We start from the raw sequence: 24,099 nt of genomic DNA on the forward strand, positions 1-24,099 counted from the left end.
AACCAGATGGGAAGTGAGGACTGGATTCGCAGTGTGCTTGTACTAATGGAAACCATCCTTCACTGCTTGATCAGAAGAAATGGCCATGCACAAATCCATCACTTCTGCCCAGGCAGCACATGGGGCAGCCCCGTGAGGATGCATGGGATGATAAGCCCTAACGAGGGCATGTGGCTTGTGTCCCCACATGCCGTGGCTGATACCCACAGTGATTTCCATGAGCAACAGCTTAAGGTGGGCTCAGAGAGTCACCAAACTCCCCTTTGCCTGTGGCAGCAAATTGTCCCATCCCCTGTGCCAGCGCAACGCACTCTGCACACAGAAACCCTCCAAATCCCCATTTCGCTGATATTCCTAATTGCACAGGATGAGCCTGCTGCTGGCATGGGGGTTCCCCCTGCCTCTGCCCCTCTCTGTGTATTTGCTGCCTGAGAATGGGCCAGATCCAGCCCAGCGCGGGAGCTGCCGGAGGATTTTGGCCCTGTCTGATGCAGAACAGGCTCCCCATAAATTTCCCTTGGTTTAATCTTGCTGCTGAGCTGGGGGGACATTCCTGTTAACTCAGGCTGTCACCAGCTCGCCTGCTCGCTGGCAGGGCTGGTACAAACCGATGGCGATGAGACTGATTTTCGCCTCCGGCTCTGGTGATGGGATGTACAATGAGCTCGGTATGCCTCTCCACCCACTCCATGCTCCCTCCCTGCTGCTGGCATTGCTTTCTGATGCTCCCTTGCCCCCGCGGGGGCTGCACTGAGGTGGGTTTTGCAAAGCTGTTTGGAGCATAGGAAGGTGTTTGCATTCAGACGGACAGGGCTGAGGGCAGCTGCATGGGCATCTTTTAAGTGCTTTTGTTGGCAGCCGGGGGTTGTGCCCCAAATACCTCTCAGATCTGTTCAGGGCCTGAAAAATAGACAACACCCACTCTGGGAATCACAGCTGCTCCAAGGACATCCCGGCCGGAGCCCGTGGTTGCAGCCGCAGCGCCTGGCACGGCTCAGCTCATCGCTGGGGCTGCAGGGCTGCGCGGGGGCACTGCTGAAGGTCTGATGTGGTGTGAGTGAAGCTCTGACAGGATGCAAGCGACACTCTGATGTGATGTGAGTGAAGATGCGGTGCGATGCGAGTGAAACACAGCTTCATTTTGGGCAGTTGTCGGCTTTCTGCTGGCCTCTGCCTGCACTGGCAGGGCCGGCTGTGGAACAGAGCATCATTGACCCGCTCCTGAGCCCATCCTTTGTATGCATTGCCACCTTCTCCCTAACAAAGCCTATATTCTAAGATCCCACGAGCTTTCTGCTGTCCCCAATGGCGTCTGTGGGAGGCAAAGACAATACTCCGGCCCTTTTGCCCCTGCCCACGGCTCTCCATGGTGTCCCTCAGGCCCACCACTGCCAGGCTTGCCTGGGGAGCCCTGCCCCCAAATCCTCCCCATCAGCCCTTCCCCTCTGAGCCCATGAGGAGCTGGCTGCCCCGGGGTGCTGGAGGACTGCCCAGGGGGCTGGGGGCGGGGGACGGGGAGGGGGGGACGGGGGGGACGGGGGGGGACCGGGGGACAGGGGGACGGGGGGGACGACGGAGGCTGTGCTGGGGAGATGCCCAGGGGATATAGAGAGCAGTGCTGGATGCTAGGGGGAGGTGCAGTGGGAGATGCCCGGGGGGGATAGTGCAGAGGGATGGGGGTGGGGGGAGGCCAGGAGGGATGTGGAGGGGAAGCAGGTAGGATGCCCAGGGGTCAGCGCCAGGAGGTTGCAGAGGGGCTGGGGAGGGGTAGAATCAGGTTGGCTGCCCAGGGGGGTCCAGGGGGCTACCTGGGGAGTGGAGGCAGGGGATGCATGAAGGATGGGCTGAGGAGATGCAGAGGACATGTGGGGGGTCTGTATGGGGAGTGCATGGGGTTACCTGGGGAGCCAAGCTGGGAGGATGCATGAGGGGCTGCCTAGGGGGATGCAGGGGGGATGCCCGGGGGGATGCAGGGGCACAAAGGACAATGCAGGGGGGTTGCAGGGGGGTGTCCGGGGAGCAGCAGCAGGACACAATGGGAGGATTCAGGGGGGTACAAGGGGTTGTCCAGGGACATGCAGGGGGATGCAGAGGGGGTTCTGGGGAGCGGCACCGGGATGTGCAGGGGGGATGCAGGCAGATGCAGGGAGATTTCCGGGGACCTGCACCGCGGCATGCACGGGGACGGGCGGGGGGCCAGGAGGTTGTCCGAGAAGATGCAGGGGGGGATGCAGGGGGGTACAGGAGACTGTCCGGGGGAATGCAGCGGGGGGTGTAGGGGGGTACTGGAAGTATCCAGGGGGATGCAGAGGGGGATGCAGCGGGGTACAGGAGGTTGTCCAGGGGGATGCAGGGGGGTACACGAGGTGGCCGGGGGGGGGATGCAGGGGGAGGCAGTGGGGCTGCCCAGGGACGTGCAAGGAGTTGTGCGGGGAGCGCCGCCGAGGCACGCAGGGGGCTGCAGGGGGTGTGCGGGGGGGGGTCGGGGGAGCAGCACCGGCGCGCAGGGGGGGCCGGCGCTGGGGCCGGGGGGGATGCCGGGCGGCCGGCAGCGGAGCCGGGGCACTGCCCGGGAGCCTCCCCGTCCTACGGGCGCCCGTTTTCCCGGCGCTGCCGCCCGGCCGGGCCCTCCCCGCCGCCTCCGCCAGCACCCCCCCCCCCCCCCCCTCCCCCCCCCCCCGGAGCATCCCCCCGCCCCCGCCGGGCTCCGGGGCCGCTTTAAAAGGCGCAGCTCCCCGCTCCGCCCAGCTCGGCACCGCGGAGCGCACCATGCCCGCCGCAGCCGGCCCCGGCCCGGGGAGCGCGGCCGCCCCGCCGCCCGCCCGCCTCTGCCTGCTGGCCCTGGCGCTGCCGCTGGCGCTGGGGCGCGGGGCCGCGGCCGAGCCCGCCCGCACCGTCTACACCAACCACTGGGCCGTGCGGGTGCGGGGGGGGGCCCGCCGAGGCCGCCCGCCTCGCCGCTGCCTACGGGTACATCAGCCTGGGGCAGGTAAGGGGCGGCGGGGGCGGGCAGGTGCTGGGGAGCGAGGGCTGCGGGGGGTCCCGGGAGCGGGGAGGCGGCGGGGGGGTCCCGGGTTGCTGCCGGGGGTCCCGGGAGCAGGAGCCTGCATGGAATCCCGGGGCGCTGCCGGGGGTCCTGGGGCCGGAGAGGCGCCGGGGTTCCCGGGAGCAGGAGCCTGCCGGGGGTCCCGGGGAGCTGCCGGGAGTCCCGGGACCGGGGAGGCGCTGGGGTTCCGGAGGCGCTGCCGGGAGTCCCGGGAGCGGGAGCCGGGCCCCGGAGCGCCCGGGACGAGGCCGATGCGGCGGCGCCCCCCGCGGGTACCCTGCCCGCAGCCCGCTCCCGCACCGGCGGCGCGTTGCACAAGTTCCTCCCACCCCGGAAAGTTCCATCTGTGGATTTAACAAACTTTGGACTCTCTGGCCCGGCTTTATCGGAGATTTTGGGAACACGAAGAACTTTTGCTTTCAGTCCCCCGCAGCACGTGGGTGGCTCCAAGGCCACTTTTGTCCCGGCGGCTCCTTTTCCTCTCCATTACTTCGCCCTCTCTGCAGAGCCAGGTGTGGGCTGGTGTCCTCCAGCTCTCGCCTCCCGCACCACCCGGCTGCTCCGCACCGCTCCCCCTGGGCGGCACTGCAGGTTCCTTTCCTGCCCAAGGTGTCTCCTGGGCTATAAATTATAACCTTGCTTTATATCACAACCCTGCTTTTAAGTATAATTAAAGTCACGGGGTGCTGCGTAAGCAAATTTTCAGGGGGGTGGGTGCTGATCAGGGACACTGGCTTCTGCGCTGGTGTCTGTGACCTCCTGTGGGGGATAACCCCTGGTGTCCCACCCTCTGTCTCCTACCTGCTGTGCTTGGCCCTTGTCCCACCAAGGAGAAAATCACATTATTCAAATGCCTCTATCACAGGGCTGGGCGAATGTGGTTGTGCAACCCAAAGGGCTTTTCTGTGCTTATCCCTGTTCAGCCAGAGAATATCTTGATTGAGCTTCCCACTCTCCCGATTTGCATCAGCCTAACGTCAGCTCCTCGGTCAGGGTTTTGCTGTGTCCTTTCCCCACTGTTACATCTGCTCCCTCCTGGCTTTCCTGAGCTTGTCCCCCGTGGCCCTTGGGCACAATGTGGCCCCGCTGGAGCATCCATCCCTTCCCGCCCCCCCCCCCCCCCCCCCCCCCCGGCCTTTCCCGGGGCAGCCCGGCTGGAGAGCAAGGGAAATATTTCTGTGGTTGCATCAGGGTGTTCCTGGCTCCCGCCTTTCCCGCGGATACTGGGAGCTCGTGCACCACTGGGGCTTCCCCAGCTGTTCTCAACACCCTGCCTGCAGCTCTCCAGCTCCCGTGAGCCCCTTGGGCTTTTCCCACAGGAGCTTTTCCAGGGCTAAACTCTGAGGAACCACTTTCCCTGTGTGTGTGCACTTGTGGATGATGTTTGCTGCATTGTGCCCTGGGTTCATGGTGTGCCGAGCCCCGTGGGGGCCTGCGTGCCCTCAGCTTCCCCTGCCGCATCCTCTGCTTGTGGAGCTGCCAGGGACAGCACTGTCCCTGGTGAGATGTGCCCTCCCAGGGGGCCTGATCCTGTGCAAAACCTGTTGGAAAACCCTGCCAAGGACATGTCACCCTGCCCTGGGGAGATGTTTGGGTGGAGGCAAGTGCTGGAGTCCAACACGATGAGGGAGGAGGAGAGGGGACGGGTCACGGTGTGGCTCGGCTGGGTGCAAGGGAGGCTCAGCCCTGCACTGGTGGCTTGTGACTTCTTTTCCTCCAAGATGCAATTCCAGGGACTGTTGACATGCTCCTGGCTGCGAAGAGCATCACTGGGATTTGCAGCTTGTGTGTCTGCCCCATACCCAAGCTGTCCCCGAGTGTTCCTGTGCCCAGCCCATGCACCAAGACACTCTTAAGTCCTTCTGGGTCATGGCAGTGCGACATTTCCCCAAGGGAATCATTTGCGTCAACTTTTATTTAAGTGAAGCAAACAATTAAACAAAAGGAAAAGCTTTTACACCCCCAGACGCCTGCTCGTTCCTCCCTGCTGGTCTTTGTTTGCTGTGCTGTGCTGGGGCGAGCTGGGACAGGCCCTGGCCGAGGGCTGTGTGGTCCTGGTGCCCTGGGCAGCGCCTTCCCCACTGTCCTGGGGGTGGTGATGAGTCTGTTCCTATCCCAGTAACAGGATTTACACAAATTTTCCCCTGTGTGGTGTCCAACACTAAGTTTTGGGAAGGCTTGTACATCCTCAGCAGTCTCACCTGCAGTGCAGGAGGCAGACAGGATTCATTTTGGGCTGGAATTGGAGCTTTCCTGGATTCCAAGGGATGCCGGAGGAATGGTGCCCTCGCAGCCCTGGGCTCAGTCCTTACTGGGCTGAATCCCACTGTGATTACTTGAGAATGATGTTCCCAAAGGCAGGAGCTCAGTGGCTGGAGCCCTTGTCCCCAGTGGGTACGGGTGGTGTCCCCAGGAGGGGAGCAGTCATGGCCTCCCTGACTGGCTCCATCCTGGAGGGCACCAGCGCCGATGCAGCTGTGCTTTGCAGGAATGGGGTGGTGTGGGTGAGATGCTGGAGGACTTTGCTGTGATGGGGAGGGAAGGAACAGGCTCAGCAATGCTCTGACTGGCTCTAGTGCTGCCCTTTGTAGCGTCCGGCTCCCCAAAATCTCTCCTTTGCCATGTCTCTAGCTGCAAGTGATCCTGAACCTGCTCAAAATACTAATGGCTGTTAATGAGGCAGGGCAGGCACTGTCTTTGGCATTGGGGGAGCTGGGTGATGCTGCAGGAGCATCTCCTGGGTGCCTCTCCCTGCCCCAGTGCCACCTGTGGAGGGCTTACAGGTGGTACCAGGATTTGGGGGAAAAGGGAAAATTCAGGATTGGGAGGTGGTCACACTTCTTGCAGTCTTAATACTGTTAATAACAGTGTTTATAGAGTAATCCCTGTTGGCAAGGGTCGCTGGTTCAACCCCCCAGTTAACTCTGAGGCTAAATCAGGCTGCTCGGAGCCTCAGCTGGGTGAGATTTGAAGCTCTCCAAGGATGGAGATCCCACCACCTCCACAGGTCTGTGTGTGACCACCCTACCCAAAGAATTACTCTCTTTATACCCAAATAGGATTTCTCCCCTTGCAACTTGCCTCATCCTTTTGCAGTGCATCTCCATCTCCCCCTAACCACCCGAGTACCGCAGGGGCTACAAATAGCTCCTTCAGCTTCAAGCTCTTCCCCATTTGGACAGATGACATTGGCAAACGTGATTTTCTGGAAGTGGAGCCCTCGACACCCTCAGCATAGTGAGGATGGCTTTGCAGGGTGTGAAACGTGTTCACGTTGCTTCTGGCTTGCTCCAGCTGCAGCCCAGCTGAGCAGGGCAGCACAGCCAGGGCTTCCTCTGCCTCAGTTAGAGAGGGGGAAGAAAACCTCCTCGTTTTTGTTGAGGTACATATTCAAATTGCCTTGAAATCTCAAATTTCTCCTGGAACTTCAGCCCAAAACTGTGAATCAATTGGGGAAAATTAGAATTGACTCTTGTGGAAATGAGAACCTCCTGTGCACATTCTTGGCAGAAGTTAGATGTCTGAAAAATCAAGGTTGATCTTTGTAAATGCAGTTGGGGAGGGAACAAGCTTGTCTGGAGCTGCTCAGCATGGTCTCCTGGGCTGCGGTGGGTGGGCTTTGTAACCGCAGTTGGTGGCAACCTGGACTATCTCCTCTGTGGTGGAGCTGGGACTTTTCAGCGCGAGCCACTGGCTGCTCAGAGGCTGAGGGGTGTGATTGCTCATCTGGGTGGCCAGGAAAAGTCAGCCCTTGGTAAAGTCCTGCTACTTGCCTCTTGGGTGCTCCACTGGGTTCTCCAGCATCCCCATCGCTGTGGCCGTGGGGTTGTGGTCTTGCTGGTGCTGGATGCAAGAGAAAACCCAGCTCTCCTGGGCGTCTCTGGTACTCCCATCCCCAGGGGTGGCATTGCAGAGCCCTCACTGAGCTGACTGACCTCAAGAAGGAAAACAAATGCTTTTCCTTTAAAAAATCATATGGCATTTTTAAATTTTTCTCCTTAGAATACCTTAGGTGGAAAGGGGCCTCTGGAGGTCGCAGGGTCCCACCTCTGCCCAGAGTAGGGCTGGCTTTCAAGTTAGCCCCAACAAGAGAAGGTTTTTCTTACTTTTTTCCTTCCATAAGTCCCAGGAGGATAAAGAAGCTGGGGCACAGGGTGCTTTTCCTGCTGCTCTGGCCACATATCCCCAGAGCCTGGGATGGGGTCATCACCGTCCCCATCCTCTTACCGATTTGCATCGCGTGGTAAGTTTGTATTTATTTCTGAAAAGCCCCGTGCCCATGCCGATGGGGAACAGCTTCTTCAGCTGATGCTTGTTTACAGAGTGTGATCCTGTTATGATGAGTGCCGGAGGGACCGGACATGAGAATAAACTCATTATTATAAACCTGCAAACTGCAGGCTGAGCCGGGGGTGCAGAGCTGAACCACCCGGGCTGCCAGATTGGGATTTCCAGGCAGAGCGAGCAAGAAGCAGGGTAGCCTTGCACAAGTTTTCCCTAAAATATAGGGAAGTTGGAGCAACCTCCTTCCCCTTCCTAAGTATAAGTGGATTTGAGGAATGGATTTTAAAAGCCAAATGCATATTGCAATTATGCACCACTTTGCATGTAGATGTTAAAGGAAAATGCCTAGCTATGCTGTAATGCAAAGAAAAAGGCAGGGAGGGGGGGAGTTTTAAATGAACTTGAGTGGAAACAAATTATGAAAATCACACTAACAGCAGTAAAGTCAATGAAACGACATTCTGGCATAAAAGGCAGAGCAAAGCTAATTAAATATTTAATGCTTGTAAGAGGTACTGGCACATCTCAAGGTATTAAATGTGATAAAGATGTTAGTAGTTGTCATCATCTGCTTCAGTATCTGGTTTGGACAAACCTGTTTGCTCCCCACTGTCCCAGTCTGGCCTCAGGGATGTCACCCCGGCTCCTGGGTAGCAGAGGGGGGCTCGTAGCGTGGCTCAGCCCTGGTCCTGGGAGCCAGGTGTAGGGACTGCTGCTAGCTCCCTGCAGCATCCAGCTCCTGGCCATGGGACAGGGTTTCCTGGGAAAGAAAACCAACCTCAGGGAAAAGGGAATTTATAAAAGAGACTCGGCTTGTACTGAAATTGTGTGACCTGGGAGCTGCGTGTCAGTGAGTGCAGCTTTTGGGTCATTCCCATCCCTACGGCTGTGATTCCCTGTGGGATGCTCATCATGTGGTGCCTGACTGAGATAGCCTGGCTCCTTGTGTACCCCCAGGACTTTATCCATGTTTTTGGGATGGAAAAAGAGGAGTTGCAGCATCTCCAGCTGCCGGGATGAGAGGGCTGGAAGCAGTGCAGCCACCCTGGGGCTTGGCAGGGTGGTGTGGCTGGCATGGTGTATTGATGCAAATGTGGGATGTTTCAGCACTGTGCAAGAAAAAAACAGGGCAAAAACTTGTAAAAGAGGAGCGTGGGGCTTCCAGAGCTGGAGGGAGCCAGTGGGGCTGCCTTTCCCAGTTGCCTTCACTCCTGGGCTGCACTTACTGCTGGAGAGGGGCTCTAGGCTGGGGCATGTGTTATACATCCCTTGGAGGGGGTAGTTGGTTTGCTTGGGAGTTGTGGGGGATTTTTATTTTTGTTTCCTCCTGCTGCCATCCCTGACTCCAGGCTAAGCACACTGCTGTCCTGTCCTTCCCAGGAGCATCCCAGGGCTAGCAGGAATTGCATTCACTTCTCTTTACAGGGCTGTTCTTGCTGCTGGGGCGAAGCTGGAGAGTCGGGTGGGGAAAGGCAGCATGATGAGGCACAGCTCCCCCGGCTCCGCCACAGCTGCTGAGCTCATTTTTAGCTCATTATTTCTGCTTGGAAGCTGATGGAAGGCAGTTTGCAAAGATGCATTTAATGGGTGAAAATTCATAAAAATGTTTCCCGGGCTCTGTTGTGCTGGTGCAGCATCCAGCCACCAGCGCTGTTTGCCACGGTGGTGGCACAGGGGTTACTGCCAGCATCCCACATCCCTTCCCTGAACCCTGGCTGTGCCAGGGAGCTTTGTATGAGCAAGGGATTGCGGTGTGGGGCACAGCTGCATTGGTGCACAAAGGGGATGCTGCCAGCACTGAAATGAGGGGCACCACAGGAAAACCTCGTTTTACTTTATTTTTTTACAAAACCCTTCTCTTTTTTGCAGATTGGGAGCTTGGAAAACTACTACCACTTTCACCACAGCAAGACGTTTAAGCGTTCGACGCTGAGCAGCCGGGGACCACACAACTTCCTCCGCATGGACCCCAAGGTACGGGGCCAGGCAGCCTGGGGTCCCCCCGTCTCTGTGGGTGCTGGCAGGATCGGGGTCCCCACTTCCCCCCGGAGGAGTCTGTTGGCTTGGTCTGGGTCAAGCGTGAGCCCAGGCATCTTGTGATGACATGTTATCCTTGAACCACAGCCCTGTGCATGCACGGGGTGACTCATTGGACATGGGTATGTCGATTGGTGATGAAAAATACTTAAAGTGACTAAACGCTAACATCTGCCTGAAAGGCGGGAGGAAGAAAAGGGGGGAAAAGCCTTCCAGGACAGAAAGGCTGTTGCATGCTTGGGGTGTTGATCCAGTTGCCACAACACTTGCTGCCTCAATGGTTGCTATGTGTGAATAGCTCTGCATTGCTTTTTCCTAGAGCAAGCATCCAAAGGGATTTTCAGCGCAGCTGAATTGACAAAAGTAATGGGGAGGTGGGGGGGAGAAGGCAAGGAGGGACAGGCGGGACTTGGGTGAGCTGGGCTTGGGGTGGCGGGGAAGGGCTGTGGCTCTGCGTCCACTTTCGTCCTCCCTCAGCTCCACTGGGTGCCAGAGTCCTGCGAGATATTACTTCTGCAGAGCGGGGAAGGGTTGATGTGTGGGGAGGGTCTGTATTTTGTGGGGAGGGGGACACAAATGCAGGAAAATCCATTGCGGTGAAGATACCTGTGCTGCAGCGAGGTGCTGGTGCTTGCACTGATGCCCAGCCACGCTTGGGATGCTCTTTCCCAAGACATTTCCAACTCACCCAGCACAACATGTACCATCTGCATCTCTCCAGACCCACGCAGCGCCCTGCTTTCCCCAGCCAGCCAACTTTCCGGAGAGATTTGCTGTTAAATATTTAGACAGGGTCTGTAGCACATTTCTGAGGAGGCACACGTGTGGCTGCCTTGCCAGCAGGGGAAACCTCAGCAAGGAGAGCATCAGTGCCCTGGAAGTGTGCTGGGCTCTAATTAAAGCTGTTTGCCCCCGGGGAGGTGCACAGGCACCCCAGCAAATGAGAAATTAAGCTCTGCAATTGAAATACCTCCATTTAAATCAGTCGAGTTATAATGCAAACCGAATCAATTGGCTTTTACTCCTATTAACGTTTACCTTGTCTTGTTCTATGGACTGCAAGCTAGAGCAATTAGCTCCTGTTCTCTTAGTCCTTTGTTATCACTTGGAGTTCCAGACCTCTTAGCATGTGTGATCTCTTCCCATCTCCCATGCACATTTGCAAATCATTGTGGAGATGTCTCGGCATCTGGATGGCACTGGCTTAGCTGTGTGGTGCAGGAGAACATCACCATGAGGCACAAGGAACCATGAGCTGGAATAGCGAAGATAGAAACAAGTCTTGCAGAAATCCCAAAGAACCAGTGGATCTGATCATTTGCAGATGTTGGGTGGTTCGTGCCTTCCAGGGGCTATTGTTTCCAGCGCAGTTATTTATCTGTTTGTTCTGCCGTGGAGGCCGGTGGCATGACAGCCAGGTCCTGGCAAGAGGACCACGGCCGAGCCCTCCATCCCAAGGATTTGGGTAGCTGGGGAAGGGGAGACCTAGCGAACATGGGGCAGCACCCAGGGTCCCGGTCCCCACGGGACCACACTGCTGCTGAGCTCTCCTCTTGCCCCAAGAGCCCCCCGTGGCCAGTGCCTGCTCTGTTGGGGGCTGATATGAGCCAAGCGATGTGGCAGGTGATGGAAAGCAGGAGGGACATAGCAAATCCAGTGAATCCGGGGGCAGTTTGTGGCGGTGAGAGTAAGAGGTGCAGAGGGACAGTGGGATGCAGGATGGGGTCATGCCATGCTGTGCCACCCCTCTCAGGCTCCACTCGCGGCTCTCATCATTGTAAACTTTCCTGGCTTGCTGGGATGCTCCTGTTGGTCCTTGCAGTGCTTGAGCCTTCAGCCTCACTGCTCCAGTCTCTTAATCCTTATCGGAGGATGTCACAGCCGCAGTCCCTGTGCCTCTGGCCGTGTCCTGGAGCAAAATTAACCCCACCTAAATTATTTCTGCTGTGCTTTATGGCAAACATGCTGGAGTCACCTTGTTCGTCCTGGATCTCTGCTTTAATTGCTGCACATCCACTGGAACAAGCCAGGCTATTGCTTTTCTGGAGTCGCAGAGGGGGTTGCATCCTCACCTATGCTGGTTATAGTGTTTGGTGGAGCTGCCCTGGGTGGTGGGATCCCTGCATCACCCACTGAAAATTTCAAAGTAAGGGGGAACATAAAAAGCTGCCTCTGTTTCCAGCAAGGGTGAAGGATTAGACTTGGTGTACACTTGTGCCTCCTCGCAGGGTCCTTTGGTGCCACTCACAGTTACCTCGTTATTGCTGATTAGGGTTTGCAGAGGCAGAGCAGGGACCCCCTGGGCTCAGAACTGTGTTGTAACAGTTTTGGTCATTTCTAATAGTAAAAAGATATTTTTTTTATTTTTTTTTTAATTTCCGAGAAGCTTTTCCCCCCACCCTGGAGGAGTGATGGAAGTCGGTCTGAGTTTCACAAGCTGTGGGAGCTGTTGCAGGGATGCCCCGGGCTCCTTCCTGCTCCCCCGTTGTCTTCCCACACCAGCTGCATGGATTTAGCAACTCCCCCTTGAAATCAATGCCATTAAACCACTGATTTATCTGTGTCCGCACAAGACTTCTCCATTGACTCCCGGCTGGCAGTGCTGGGGTCGGTCAGGAGCATTTTTAAGATGAAGATGTCCCCAGGAGGCACTGCAGCTTGTGGCAAAACCCTGAAAAATCCCATGTCTTCCCGTTGTTACTGCATCCAGCAAAAGGACAGGCGATTGCTGTGGCTTGGCCAGTGAGACCTGCGGTAACACTGCCGAAGAGTGCTGCTTTAAGGAGCCATGTCCTCTATTTAACATACATATTTTATTTTTTTGTTAGCTAGACCATGGAGTTGTATTTTTGCTTCCAATGCTTAAATCCATCGTTGTATAACTAAAGCAGGATGCTGTCGTCAGCCGAGGCAGCATGGAAACTCATTTTTCTATGAAATATATATATTTTTTTTCATTTTGACAGTATTTTTTTCTTTAAAATATGTATGAGTTTAAAAACCAAGCTCTAGGCTGGAAACTGCTGGGTTTCTGATACGCACAGCTCCCCATCCACCTCCATCCAAGTCAGACAGCTATAAACCGTGCAAGAAGAACGTGGTTCAGCCGACAGTTTTACATAAATAAGCCCAACAAAAACTTGCAATTTGGATTTTTATTCTTTTAGTTACAAAACCTTAGTCACAAGAATAGAAACATCCCACAAGCAGCTCTGCTGTTCCCAAAAGGCCCTGAGAAAGTGTCTGGCAAGGAGGGACGTGCCACGAAACCCCACCAGCTCATCCGCTGGTCCTTCCCTTCTCCCCCCAGCATAAGCACATGTGAAGATTTGGTCTATAAATTATTTTTACAACCTATTTTCAAGAAACCTGGACTTTATCTGCATGCTGAAGGCAGGAGAGCCCTTTTTGTGGGTAATGAAGGGCCTGGGGGAAAAAAACACTCGCTGGGGATGGGATGCGGCTGCTCCTGAACTGGTACCTTAGGCAGCTCCCGCTGCAGTGGCGCAGGCAAACACCAGCGTTTCCCAATCCCAGCCTTTTCCGGCTCATTTCCCGTTTGATCTCTCTGTATGTCATGCCCCACTGAAAAGCAAACAAATGTCAGAGCAGTCAGCCCCAAGGCCACATCGTCCGCAGCTGGTGCCAAAAATGCCTGTCTGGAGCTGGCCACGTCCCCTGAGAGTTGCCACAGCCATGTGTGGTCATCCTGTATTTTTGGGAAATGTGTGTTGTGCTGGGATAAAGCCCTTGATTTTGTTGTTTTATCAGGAGGAGAGGAGCTGGAAGGATGAGCAGCCCTGGAGCCAGGTGCTGGAGTCTTGGGGCTGAGCTACTGCTGCTGCCTCCCAGCTGGGGGGAAGGATCAGCCCCAAAATTAAGCAAGAAACCTGAACCTTCTCCAGCACTTTGACTAAACACTGAAATATGTGGTTCATCTCTAGCGGGACCTCAGCACGTGCTTCAGTGCTTCGTTAAGCCGGCGGGGGTTTAGGCACGCGCTTGGAGGCGACGTTACTTGTGCTCAAGGGTTTTGCTGCACCAGGAGAGAAATCTGGTCCCTGGCACAGAGACCACACAGAGCTGAGCTTGCCCTGTCCGCCTGCCCATCCATCCTTTATCCCCCAAAACGGAGCTACTACCTCTGCAGCAGCTTTGGCCAAGGAGATGGGGTTTTGCTGGATCTTGGGGTGATGCTGGGATGGGTGGAGGCTGCGGTTTGCACTGCTTCTGCGTCCCCCGTCCCATTGCAGCGGGCGGTGCCGGGCTGTGTGCCTGCGGGCGATGCTGACCCGCGGCTCTGCTTGCAGGTGGACTGGCTGCAGCAGCAGGAGGTGAAGCGGCGGGTGAAGAGGCAGGTCCGAGGCGAGCCGCATGCCCTGCCCTTCAACGACCCAGTGTGGCCCAACATGTGGTACCTGGTGGGTATCTCCCGGCTGCCGCCCCATGAGGAACCCGCTGCTTTACAGCCGGGCAGGGGATTTGTTTTTAATCAAACGCATCATCAATCTTTGCTCAGTCTGGCCAGTAACGAAACACCTTAATCTCAGCAAATGTGCTTGGCAGCAGCATTTAAAAATTGTACATTAGTATATGTGAGAGTCTAGTCTGAAGTGTTTTACCATCATTAACAGCCCCTCGTTATGGCCTGCGCAGCGAAGGCTGGGGAGCAGCACTGCTGCATTTTACCTGTGTTTGCTGCAATATCCGTTTGCTGCAAATAGAGCTGCAACCATCTATTGGCAATATCATTTTTCTTCTGCCTGCTTCGTTGGTCTGTGTTTGACAAGAAAATTCATTGAAAATTAAGAGCAGAAAGGAAATGAACACTTCAAAACTAAAGAGCCCTCAGTATTTGAAATAGAAGAGGAAAAAATAATAGGGAGAAAGTGCTGCCTGGATTAAGTGCTGCTGGATGGCTTTGATCAGTGGAGTAAAGTTATAACAAATCATATGAGTTATATGGCAGGGGGTGGGATGTAAATATATTTTCTGGTTGATTAAATGAGCTCCCAGCCTGGCTGCTCACTTAGATAGGCCGAAATGGGCTTGCAGCCCTTTTGCAGCTGTGTTTTTTCCCCCTAGCACTGTGGTGATAAAAGCAGTCGCTGCAGGTCGGAGATGAACATCCTGGCAGCCTGGCAGAGGGGCTACACTGGCAAAAACGTGGTGGTCACCATCCTCGATGACGGCATAGAGAGGAACCACCCTGACCTCCTGCAAAACTATGTGAGCTGGGGGGGGGACGGGCTGGGGCTGGCGGGCTGGGGCTGGTCCTCGCAGTGAATTGATTTATGGAGAATTTCAGCATGTAAACACAGCTTAAGTCTGTGCATTGGCAGATTAGAAGAAAAGTGTTTTTTTTAAAAAAAAAAAAGCTCAAGATGTTTTTAAGAAGGAAACGAGCTTTCTAGACAAGAGGGTTTGGGGAAAACTCCCTTTGCAGCTGCCTGGGAAGTGGCCGCCTCCCTCCGGCTCGCCAGGGCAGAGCCAAAAACCTGCATGAACCCGCACAGCCCCAGCTCAAACCCCAGACGGCTGCGGGGGGGGACGACGGACGGTGCTGGAACCAGCAGAATTTGGGGTTCAGAGGAGCTGTCCCTGACACAGCAGGCTGTTTCCCTTGGGAAAAATGCAGGGCTGCAGCACAGATCTATCCTGAGCAAATAGTCAGAAACCAAGGGGAAAATGGCATTTTGTGCCCGGCTTGGCTCTGCCGCCCATCGGGCTGGCTGCAGGTGAAGCAGGACCGTGCCGCTGCTGAGGCTGCTTTGTCCTGCGCTCTGCTGGTAAGTCGGGTCTAATGGTGGCAATATGTTTTCAGGACCCTCTTGCAAGCTACGATGTCAACGGGAACGACCACGACCCAACTCCACGCTATGATGCCAGCAATGAGAATAAGTACGTAGTGCTAATTGCCACGGAGCCGGTGGCTGTGTGACCGGGTCATGCGGGAGTCCCCGGGGCTGGGTGGCCCCCCTGGGGGGTCTTCCAGGTCTGTAGCCTTTCCTCATCCCCAGCACTGCAGAGGATGCTGCGTTATGGGCTTTGCACAGGGTCATTGCGTTTAATGCAAATGCAGCCTGTGGCAACTGTGCTAATTGCGAATGAACCCTTGGGCCACAAAACAACAGGTTGGGAGTCGGGGGTTTCTCGCCATGATCAGGGATTAAACCACGAGTTGAGCTGGGTGGGTTAGATGTCAAAGCTTGGACGTGCTTTCTGAGCTCCAGTTAAAGCAGGATGGGCACGTGGTGGCACATGTGGAAACGAAATGGGAATGCAAAGAGCAGATTGCACCTCCGTGCAAGATGCAAAGAGCAAATTGCATCGAGGTGCAAAATGCAAACAGCAAATTGCTTTCTGCATTAGTTTCATCCATCCCCTAGCTCCTTGCTGTGGGTTTTGGGTAAAGGCTCTCCAGCTCTTGGGGGCATTTCCCTCCACCGCTCCGGCCTCGGGACTGGTTTCTGAGTGCTGAGTGGGGGTTGGCTGGAGGGATCCTTTGCCGTGGGACACCAGCTCATGGGGGATTTCTCTTTGCAGGCATGGCACTCGCTGTGCGGGGGAAGTGGCAGCGGCGGCCAACAACTCGTACTGCGTCGTGGGCATCGCCTACAATGCACGCATTGGAGGTGAGGCTGGCACCTGCCTGCAGCTCCCCTGCCCTTCGCCATCTCCCTAAGGGACTGCAGCCACCCTGGCTGTGCCGGTGGGCTCCCGGGGTGGGTGGTAGGATGCGGTTCCCCCAAATATTGCCAGGAGAGTCTCCTCCTTGGTGCCCTGGCTGCAGGGAGCCCCGGAGGAGCTTGGGGGAGGATGGGGTGATAGGGGGTTGAGGGGACCCTGGCTCCATGTATTTCAGGGTGGAGACCTTCTGCTTGGGCTGCATCCTTGCTGTGAGGATGCGTGTGGATTGAGGATGTGGTGGTTTCACCCCAAAAGTCCACGGCTGCTCACAGGGGGGCTGTGCCTGGGGTGGCTGCATTTGCTGTGGTCAGTGGTGCTGGTTTAGCTTCAGAGCTGAAATCACCTGTTTGTGAGGTTAATGTCTTCAGATGAGCCGCTTGTGGTGGGGGGTCTGGAGGGACCCCCAAAGTACCTTTGTGGTGAAAACACCAAGGAGGGGGGCAGGGCAGGGCTGTACAGAGCGGGGGACCTTCGCCTGGTCCCTCAAATAACACAAAGCGCGGGAAGCAAATGAATGTTTATCACCAAATTGGAGGTATATATGGTATAGCACCTGCCACGGAGATGGGGGTGTCGGGGGCTTGGGAGTGCGGTGTCCCATCTGTGTGGCTGGCAGGACCATGCAGGAGACAGATGCCTGGAACGGCGTCCTCGCCAGGGGATTTAGCCCCATCTCTGGCACGGGTGGAACAGGAAGGTTTTATTTCTGCAACCCCTCCTGCCACCCCAGCGCTGGGAGAAGTCACCATCAGGAGCATGGACCCAAGCGCCCATGGGTGGATTCAGGGCTGAGTTCCTTTTCTCAGCTTGTTCACCCTGGCTGTGCAAGAAGAGCATTTTTAAGGGTTGTGTCCGCACTGGGACCATGCCCGCACGAGTCCTGCTCCTGGCCAAGCACCATCAATGGTTCCCTGTGCCGGGAAAATCCCCTGAGGGAAGAAATAACCCTGGGGAGGGTGAATGGCAGGGTGGCACGGGCTTCTTAGCAAGATGGCTTCTTGCTTCTTAGAAGCTCCTTGCCTCTAAAAATTCAGCTCCCAGCACACGCCAAACAGCAGCAGAGCAAGGCAAATCTCCTGGGGGGGTTTAGAGCAGTTTTGCATCCTGCAGGATCAGGCCATTGCCTTCATGCTCCTTTTCAAGCCCGTTTCTCCGCAGCAGCCGTGGAGAAGAGCGTTACTTGTTGACTTTATAACGACCTATGGGTCTCATTTTAATTTGCTGCCTTTAACGAGTGCCTTGCCTTGGGGGTGTGCTGGGGAGGTGTTGAGTGAGATAAGGCACCTGGCAGAGGGCTGGGGCCGTGGGCTTCCCACAGCATGAACAGGCAAAGGGGAAAAATAAAGTCATAGCCATATCAAGTTTGGGATCATGGAGGAAAGTACTCTATAGCTGCAGCGAGAGTGATTTTAGATGGATTACGCAAATAAAGCAGCGATTAATGAGCAGAACTTGTTGGGGAAGCCTATTTGTCACACTCAGAAAGCTACCATCTAATTTTACTGGCTGCTCTTCAGCGCTCTTGCGTTTCTTTTTGTTTGCTCCAGGCAAAATGCATTGCTGCTCAAGAAACAAAAAGGGCTCCAGCTATTCCTCCTCCTCCTTTCCCCTTCCTCAGACGCTTGCTTTGGAGGCCAGTATGGCTCCCTGCGTGGCAAAGAGCTCATTTATTTTGCAGCATCCTTCCCCCCTCCCTCCTGCTCCCCATTATTTAACCTGGGGTTTTCTGCATTTGTGGGTGGTTGTCTCTGGGCTGGCTTTGGGCTGTTTTGGGCTGACTTTGAGCTAAATTTGGGTTGGCTTTGGGTTGACTTGAAGCTGACTTTGGGCTCGCTGATGAATGTGCCCACATTTAGCAAGTGCAGAAAACCATCCCTCAAGTGGTTTTACTTGCTGCGCCGCAGCTGGGCACGGCTCAGACACGGGGCTCAGCTTTTCACTCCTTCTCCTCATATTTTCTTGTTAACATGACAAAGAGAGGAAGTTTTTGGGAACTGCTCTGCTCCTTGGTTTTATATTTCTAAGCTTGTTTTTGGCTGGTAGGGGACAGCGCTGGAAAGAGATATTTGAGTTGACTGGTGTCCAGAGTGCAGCTGCAGCTGTAATGACATCTGCCTGCATTTGTTTGCTTTAAGAAAAAATACATGTGGAAGGGGAAATGCATTTTTATAAACCAGACTCTCCCTGGCTGGCGAAATAGGATGTTGAAATTTTCAGCATCTCTTGTCCTGTAAGGACTGTTTCTGGGCAGTCCTTTGGGGTGCCTGGCACCCTCTGCCCACCGTGCAAGGGGGAAATCCAGCGGGGAAAGGGTGATGGGCAGCAGAGAGGGTTGTAACCCTCACGTTGCAGCAGTTGGAGGCTGGGGGTGTGCAGCAATCCCCCAGCTGGTCCTGCCACGGTTGGTGGGCTCTGCCCGTGAGCCACCCTGGCTGGTGCCTGTGGGTATTCCCAGCCTGAAGTGAGGTTATCCCGGGTGGCATCGTCGTCCTGTCATGGGCTGGGGTCCTGGCTCTGCTTTGGCTGTGCAGACCACAGCCTGGGGGTTCTCCTGGAGCTTCTCCTCCTCCCAGGCACCACTGGCATCAGCTGGGCAGTAACAGGCTTCGGGGACAGTCACAGTTGTCCCCACTCATGGGGAGAGGCTTCATCCTGCTGGTGTGCCCAAAGCCAAGAGGCTGTGAGCATTCAGGAAACACTGGTATCTTCCAGGTGGAGGAGTGAATTAGCTGATTAATTACAAGGAGGAAAAATTTTTTTTAGCAGGGGGATTTTGCCACCAGCAAGTGCAGCACCGCTTCTACTGCCCAATCCCCCCCGATGGAGGGGAAGTAAATTTTAACCCCCCTTTCTCCATCACTTGCCATGAAGCCAACAACACAGAAACCTTTCCAAAATAGCTCCCCAGCATCCCTCCGCTGGGCTCGTTAGCGTGCGGGGCCGCGGGTTGAAGCTATTCCAGGCGCGCTCAAGCCATGTGGTTTCTGCCGCCGTTAACAAAGCCCTTTGATTGCAATCCTCGCACTTTCATCCAAGCCATTAAGCCCTAATGTCTGATGTTTTTGTGCTTTTAGGCATTCGTATGTTAGATGGCGATGTAACAGATGTTGTTGAAGCGAAGTCGCTTGGCATCAGACCCGATTACATTGACATTTACAGCGCGAGCTGGGGGCCAGATGATGATGGGAAGACAGTTGATGGACCTGGTCTATTGGCCAAACAGGCTTTTGAGCATGGCATTAAAAAGGTGTGGATCCCGCAGCGCCCAGACGCGCTCGCCCTCCTCCTCCTGCCCCGTGGGGAATGCGTGCCAGGGCCATGGCTGGCCCGGGGTCTGGCGCGGGGACGGGCGGCTCGGCCCCCCGAGGCGATGGCATCGCTAGGGCCGGGGTGGGGGTGGGGGGGGGCGAATCATCTCTAATTTTTCCTAGTTTTCCCCGGCGTCCCTAAGAGCTCCGGTGGATTTTGCAGCTGAGGGTGGTGACGGCGGGAGGTGCCCAGCGATGGCGCGGCCCCGGCAGGACCCCTCAGCACGGCCGGCCGCTGGGCAGAGCTCCGGCAGGGCAGGCAGGCCCCAGGTTGAGTTGCGAAGCTCTGCCGGGCTGAGAAAGCCAAAGCTGTTCTTGGAGGGGGGGTGACTTTGCACCTCAAAATATCCCCCCGGGTGCTGGTATGGAGGGAAGTGGCTGCCCCCCCCGGCATCTTCATCCCCTGCTCCTTCACCCTCCCCAGGGCCCCGGTATCCTCTCCCAGGGGTCTCCATCACACTAAGCATTTCCCTGGTTTTCAACCCAGACTAGTGGCCGTGTCATGGTTGGGGAGGCGACACGGGTGCCGCCACAGAATCCGGCCACGGGGGCACAGGAGAAATTCAGATTATTGTCCCTGAAGTTCTCCAGTGAGAGTTTTCAGCTGGTGTCACATGTGATCGACAGCTGTCAGTCCCCATTGGGGATCTCCTGGCCTTCCTGTGCCCCTTCTCTTTTTGGGCGATTTTAAAAAATGCCCAATATTGGCTAAAAGCATCAGGAAAAAGACCTTTCTTGGCAGCTCGGCAGGTGCCGCGGGAAGTGTTGTGGCAGCTTGGGACTCTGCAGCGAGTGTCCCCTGGGTGCTTTGGCAAATTTGGGGTTGGGGTTTTGCCGCTGGCAGCCCCAGGCTGGGCTTGGAACCCCTGCCCATTTTGCTCCCTGCCTCCACTCCTGCCTCTGCTGCCTCTTCTCGAAGCGCACAGGGATTTGGGGTGGCCACGGGCCGGCGAGCGCAGCCTGCCTGTTATCTAAAAATAGGGTGGAGTGTTTTTCCCACTATTTACTTGATTTCCTGCCGGGGCGGTGAGCCTGCCGAGGAACCCATTGAAGTGCTGGGGAGTTCACGCCGTGTCAATACGGGGGAAACAAGCTGCTTTTTAGACCTTATTTTTCCATGCTGGATCAAATGGGCGGCAGCAGGGTACTTGCCCGGCACAGCCCCGCTGTTTCGGGATGCTTGTTTCTGTCTCCCGGGGGATTTCAGACCCTGCCAGCCTTATTTCTGCTCCCCCCCCCCCCCCCCCCCCCCGCCACATGTATTTGTGGCACCCACTGTCCTGCATGCACAGCTCTTAATTACCAACTGCTTAAATAACGAGGAAAGCTGCAAGCAGATAGTTAGCTGCCACCTTTAGCCCGAGTGAACAGCTGTAACTGAGTTATAAATCCTTAAAATTGAGTTTTTAATGGAAACATTAAAATAACCTTTATCTATTAGCGATAGGACTGCGCTGGGGTAATTTATCCTCTTGTTTCTCGCTCCAGCCACACACACCTTATTAGTTCACAAGCTAACAAGGGGATATTTATCCTGGGCTCTCATGGAGTGCCGTTGGGCAAACACCCAAGCCCCAGCTGCTCCATGGAAGCGGGGAGATGCTGTGCATCTCACATCCGACCAATGTGCTGATGGGGAGAGCCGGAGCATCCCCAGCCTTGGCCAGGGAGGGATTCCCTGGTTTAAATGATCTGGATCCAGGCTTTGTAGTGGCCAGGAGCCCCCCTGACCAGGATGGTGTTGGCTTAGGAGGATGGTAAATGAAGGAGATGGGTGTTTGGGGTCTGCTTGTGAAAATCTTGGTAGTTGTTTGTTGGAGGGCAAAGGGTAAGAGTGGCTTTATTGAATCCAAGGGAGCTGCAATACGCGGTGAGCTCACTCTGCCGGGAAACACTGTCAGGTGTTAGATGTGTGTTGCTCTAGTGTCATTGATATGCCTGTTTGTGTCCTCGTGCAACCATGCTGGCTCCGAACCCACTTTTCTCCAGTGCAGCCCTGCCTGGGCATCATGGGGGTGCGGGGTTTGGACCAGAACCGAGCAGCCTTTCCCAGCACCCGCAGCTGCAATGCTTGAGGTGCAGGGTACAAGGGAGGTCTGGGCCCCCCATCTACTGATCCAAATCAAAATCGTTGCTACATCTCCGCACGCCTTTGGCAATTGGTGCCTGGTTTTGTTCCTCCAGTTAGTGATTTAGGAGAGACTGGGTTGCATGCAGCAGGGCTTATCCTTGGAGATGGGTGGATTTTAGTGTTGGAGAGCCGGATGGTCACTGCCTGCACTGAGCACGGGGGCTGGGATGCTGCTGCCTCGGAGATCCAGGGAACCCTGGAAGGTGGGACTGGAGATGCCAGCAGCAAGCTTGGTGGGCTGGCAAGCTGAGTTGAGCTCTCCGTGATGCGGGGCAGGGCATTAATTCCCTTTGCAACTGCACTTTTTCTTGAAGAGTCCCAGACAGCTCTATTAATCTTTGCTAGGGAAATACCCACCCAGTTTGGCTGCGAGGCAGCCCAGATAATGAAAACTTTCATAAAGTAACAAGAGAGCCTGACTTAGCCTGTGTATCCAGAGGCAGGGTCAGCTCGGAGAGCCTCTGCCCCAGGAGGAGGGCGAGACAGGTAATAAACCATCCCTCTCCCCCCGGTACTTAAAACCCACAATAAATCCCAGTGAATTCCTCTGGAGCAAAGCTGGTTTTTTTATTTATTATGATTATTCTTATTATTATTTTTTGTGGAGGAAGCTGCCACAGAGCAGTGGGAGGGAGGTAAACACCAGATCTGCCCAGTCTAGCGCTGAAATCTCTCCGTGGCAGGAGTAGCCGCGGGGAGGATGAGGCTGCTCCGCTGCCGCCGCCGTGTGCTTCCATCGCCTGCCAAGCCCTCCCCGGAGAGCCCTGCCTTGCGAGGCGTGGAAGCAACCCAGCCACTTCATTTCCTGCCCCAAACCCCCTTGGGCCACCAAAAATCCTCCCTTGGGACTGTGGCAGGCTGTTTGCGAATCCCCAGGGGGCTGGGTTATTCCTGGGTGCCCTTGGCAGCAGTTTGGATGGAGGGGGTGAGCGGGGCTTGCCCCTCCGCCATCGCCTTCATTAGGGGCCCTTCGTTGGCACCGCGGCCACCGCTGCTGGGCGGGATTTTCCCCCAGCTCCGGGGAGGTCTGGGCAGCTGGTGCACCCCTCCCACCCCCCCAATTCCCGGTGGGCTCCTGCAGCTGTACCCGGTGGGGATGGCTCCATCAGATGTTCCTGCCAAGCGGTGGGGAGGAGAGAAAAGGCCAGGATTGAAAAAATAAAAAACATACGAAAGGAACCTAAAAGATAGGTCTGGTAGTTTGGGTGGGTTCGCAATGAGCTTTGTGGGCTCAAGATGAGGGAGACATGGGTTTTGGGGGTGTCCCTGCCAGTTCCTCCCACAGGGCCATCCCTGCACCCCAGCAAGCACCGTGCCGGGTGTTACTGCTTTGTCCAGGGGCTCTGAGCACCTGAGATGTTTTCCCCCAGGAGAGACCATGGAAGATGCCAAAATCCCTGTCGCCGGAGGCTCTCCCATCCTCGCGGGGAGCTGCTGCCTGTAAAACAGGGGCTGGTTGAGCTGAGGGACACGTTTGCAGGTGTTGATCCAGGGGGCTGAGCGCTGGACAGGATGGGACCTATCCTTCCACCCTAACCTAAGCCCATATCCAGACCCAAACCCAGGCTTACCGACGGCATCCCAGCGCTGGCGGGGGGCTGCCCCCTCCTCCCTGTGCCGAGATGGCCTCTCATCCCAGGCAGATGCCTCCTCTCACCCCCCCTGTCCCCTCTCTGCCCACAGGGCCGCAGGGGTCTGGGGTCCATTTTTGTCTGGGCGTCAGGGAACGGCGGCAGAGAGGGCGATTACTGCTCCTGCGACGGCTACACCAACAGCATCTACACCATCTCCATCAGCAGCACCACCGAGAACGGCTACAAGCCCTGGTACCTGGAGGAGTGTGCCTCCACCCTTGCCACCACCTACAGCAGCGGGGCTTTTTATGAGCGGAAAATAGTAAGTTTTACCCCGATGTCACATGGGGCAGCATCCCCTGGATGTTTTCTACGTGGCTGGGCTGGATGATAGTTCAGTTCTAAGAGCCAATCTTTGCCCTTAGTCCTGCAGTGAGTTTTGCTTGTGGCTTTTTATGGTGGCGCAAAAATTGCTCTTGGGAATTGCTCAGGGATGTGGCTGGTAAATGGGTGAAAGGGCTGGAGGTTTGCAAAAATACTAGTGCAAATATTTACCTGTTCCCCAAAGTGCTTGCTCACTGTCCCTTGCTTAAAAAAAAAAAAAAAAAAAAGAAAAGAGTTTTGAGGATTTTTAGCCTGAGAGAGAAAAAAGAGGGAGGATGGAGGTGTTTGGTAGGGATGTGGCAACCCCAAATGGGGAGCAGAGATTTTCAGAGCCCAGGAATTGCCTGAGGGTGTATGCACACGTGGATCAGTCTGGTTTTCCCTGCTGCCCAGGCTGTATTTGCCCTGTCCCAACAGCTGCTGTGGTCTCATCACAGCAAAGCCTCTTGTTACCAATGTCCCTGCGCATCATCTGAACCTTGGGCAGTGAGACATCACCCACTGGCACGGTGCCTTACCCGAGCTGGGAGGGAGTTTTGCACCCAAATTAGGGGATTTTTGGGGGGGAGGAGCATTGTGGAGTTCTTTTACAAGTCTTTTTTAAATTATTTTTATTCAGGAGTGATTTGTTTGGGCCATAAATTA

General features: G+C 55.7%; 1 protein-coding gene across 1 annotated transcript in view; it reads left to right on the plus strand.

The window, feature by feature from the left end:
- Window positions 1–2,830: 2,830 nt before the first annotated feature.
- PCSK6 (proprotein convertase subtilisin/kexin type 6) overlaps window positions 2,831–24,099 on the plus strand; it is a 36,309-nt gene continuing 15,040 nt past the window's right edge. Inside the window, exons 1-8 of the mRNA XM_040601073.1 lie at window positions 2,831–2,989; window positions 9,200–9,304; window positions 13,678–13,788; window positions 14,453–14,596; window positions 15,192–15,268; window positions 15,914–16,002; window positions 19,132–19,304; window positions 23,180–23,392. Coding sequence (XP_040457007.1) covers window positions 9,293–9,304; window positions 13,678–13,788; window positions 14,453–14,596; window positions 15,192–15,268; window positions 15,914–16,002; window positions 19,132–19,304; window positions 23,180–23,392 — 819 coding nt within the window. The 5' untranslated portion in view covers window positions 2,831–2,989; window positions 9,200–9,292. The remainder of the gene's footprint in view (window positions 2,990–9,199; window positions 9,305–13,677; window positions 13,789–14,452; window positions 14,597–15,191; window positions 15,269–15,913; window positions 16,003–19,131; window positions 19,305–23,179; window positions 23,393–24,099) is intronic.

This window comes from Falco naumanni, chromosome 7, assembly GCF_017639655.2.
Source record: "Falco naumanni isolate bFalNau1 chromosome 7, bFalNau1.pat, whole genome shotgun sequence".
NCBI lineage: Eukaryota > Metazoa > Chordata > Aves > Falconiformes > Falconidae > Falco > Falco naumanni.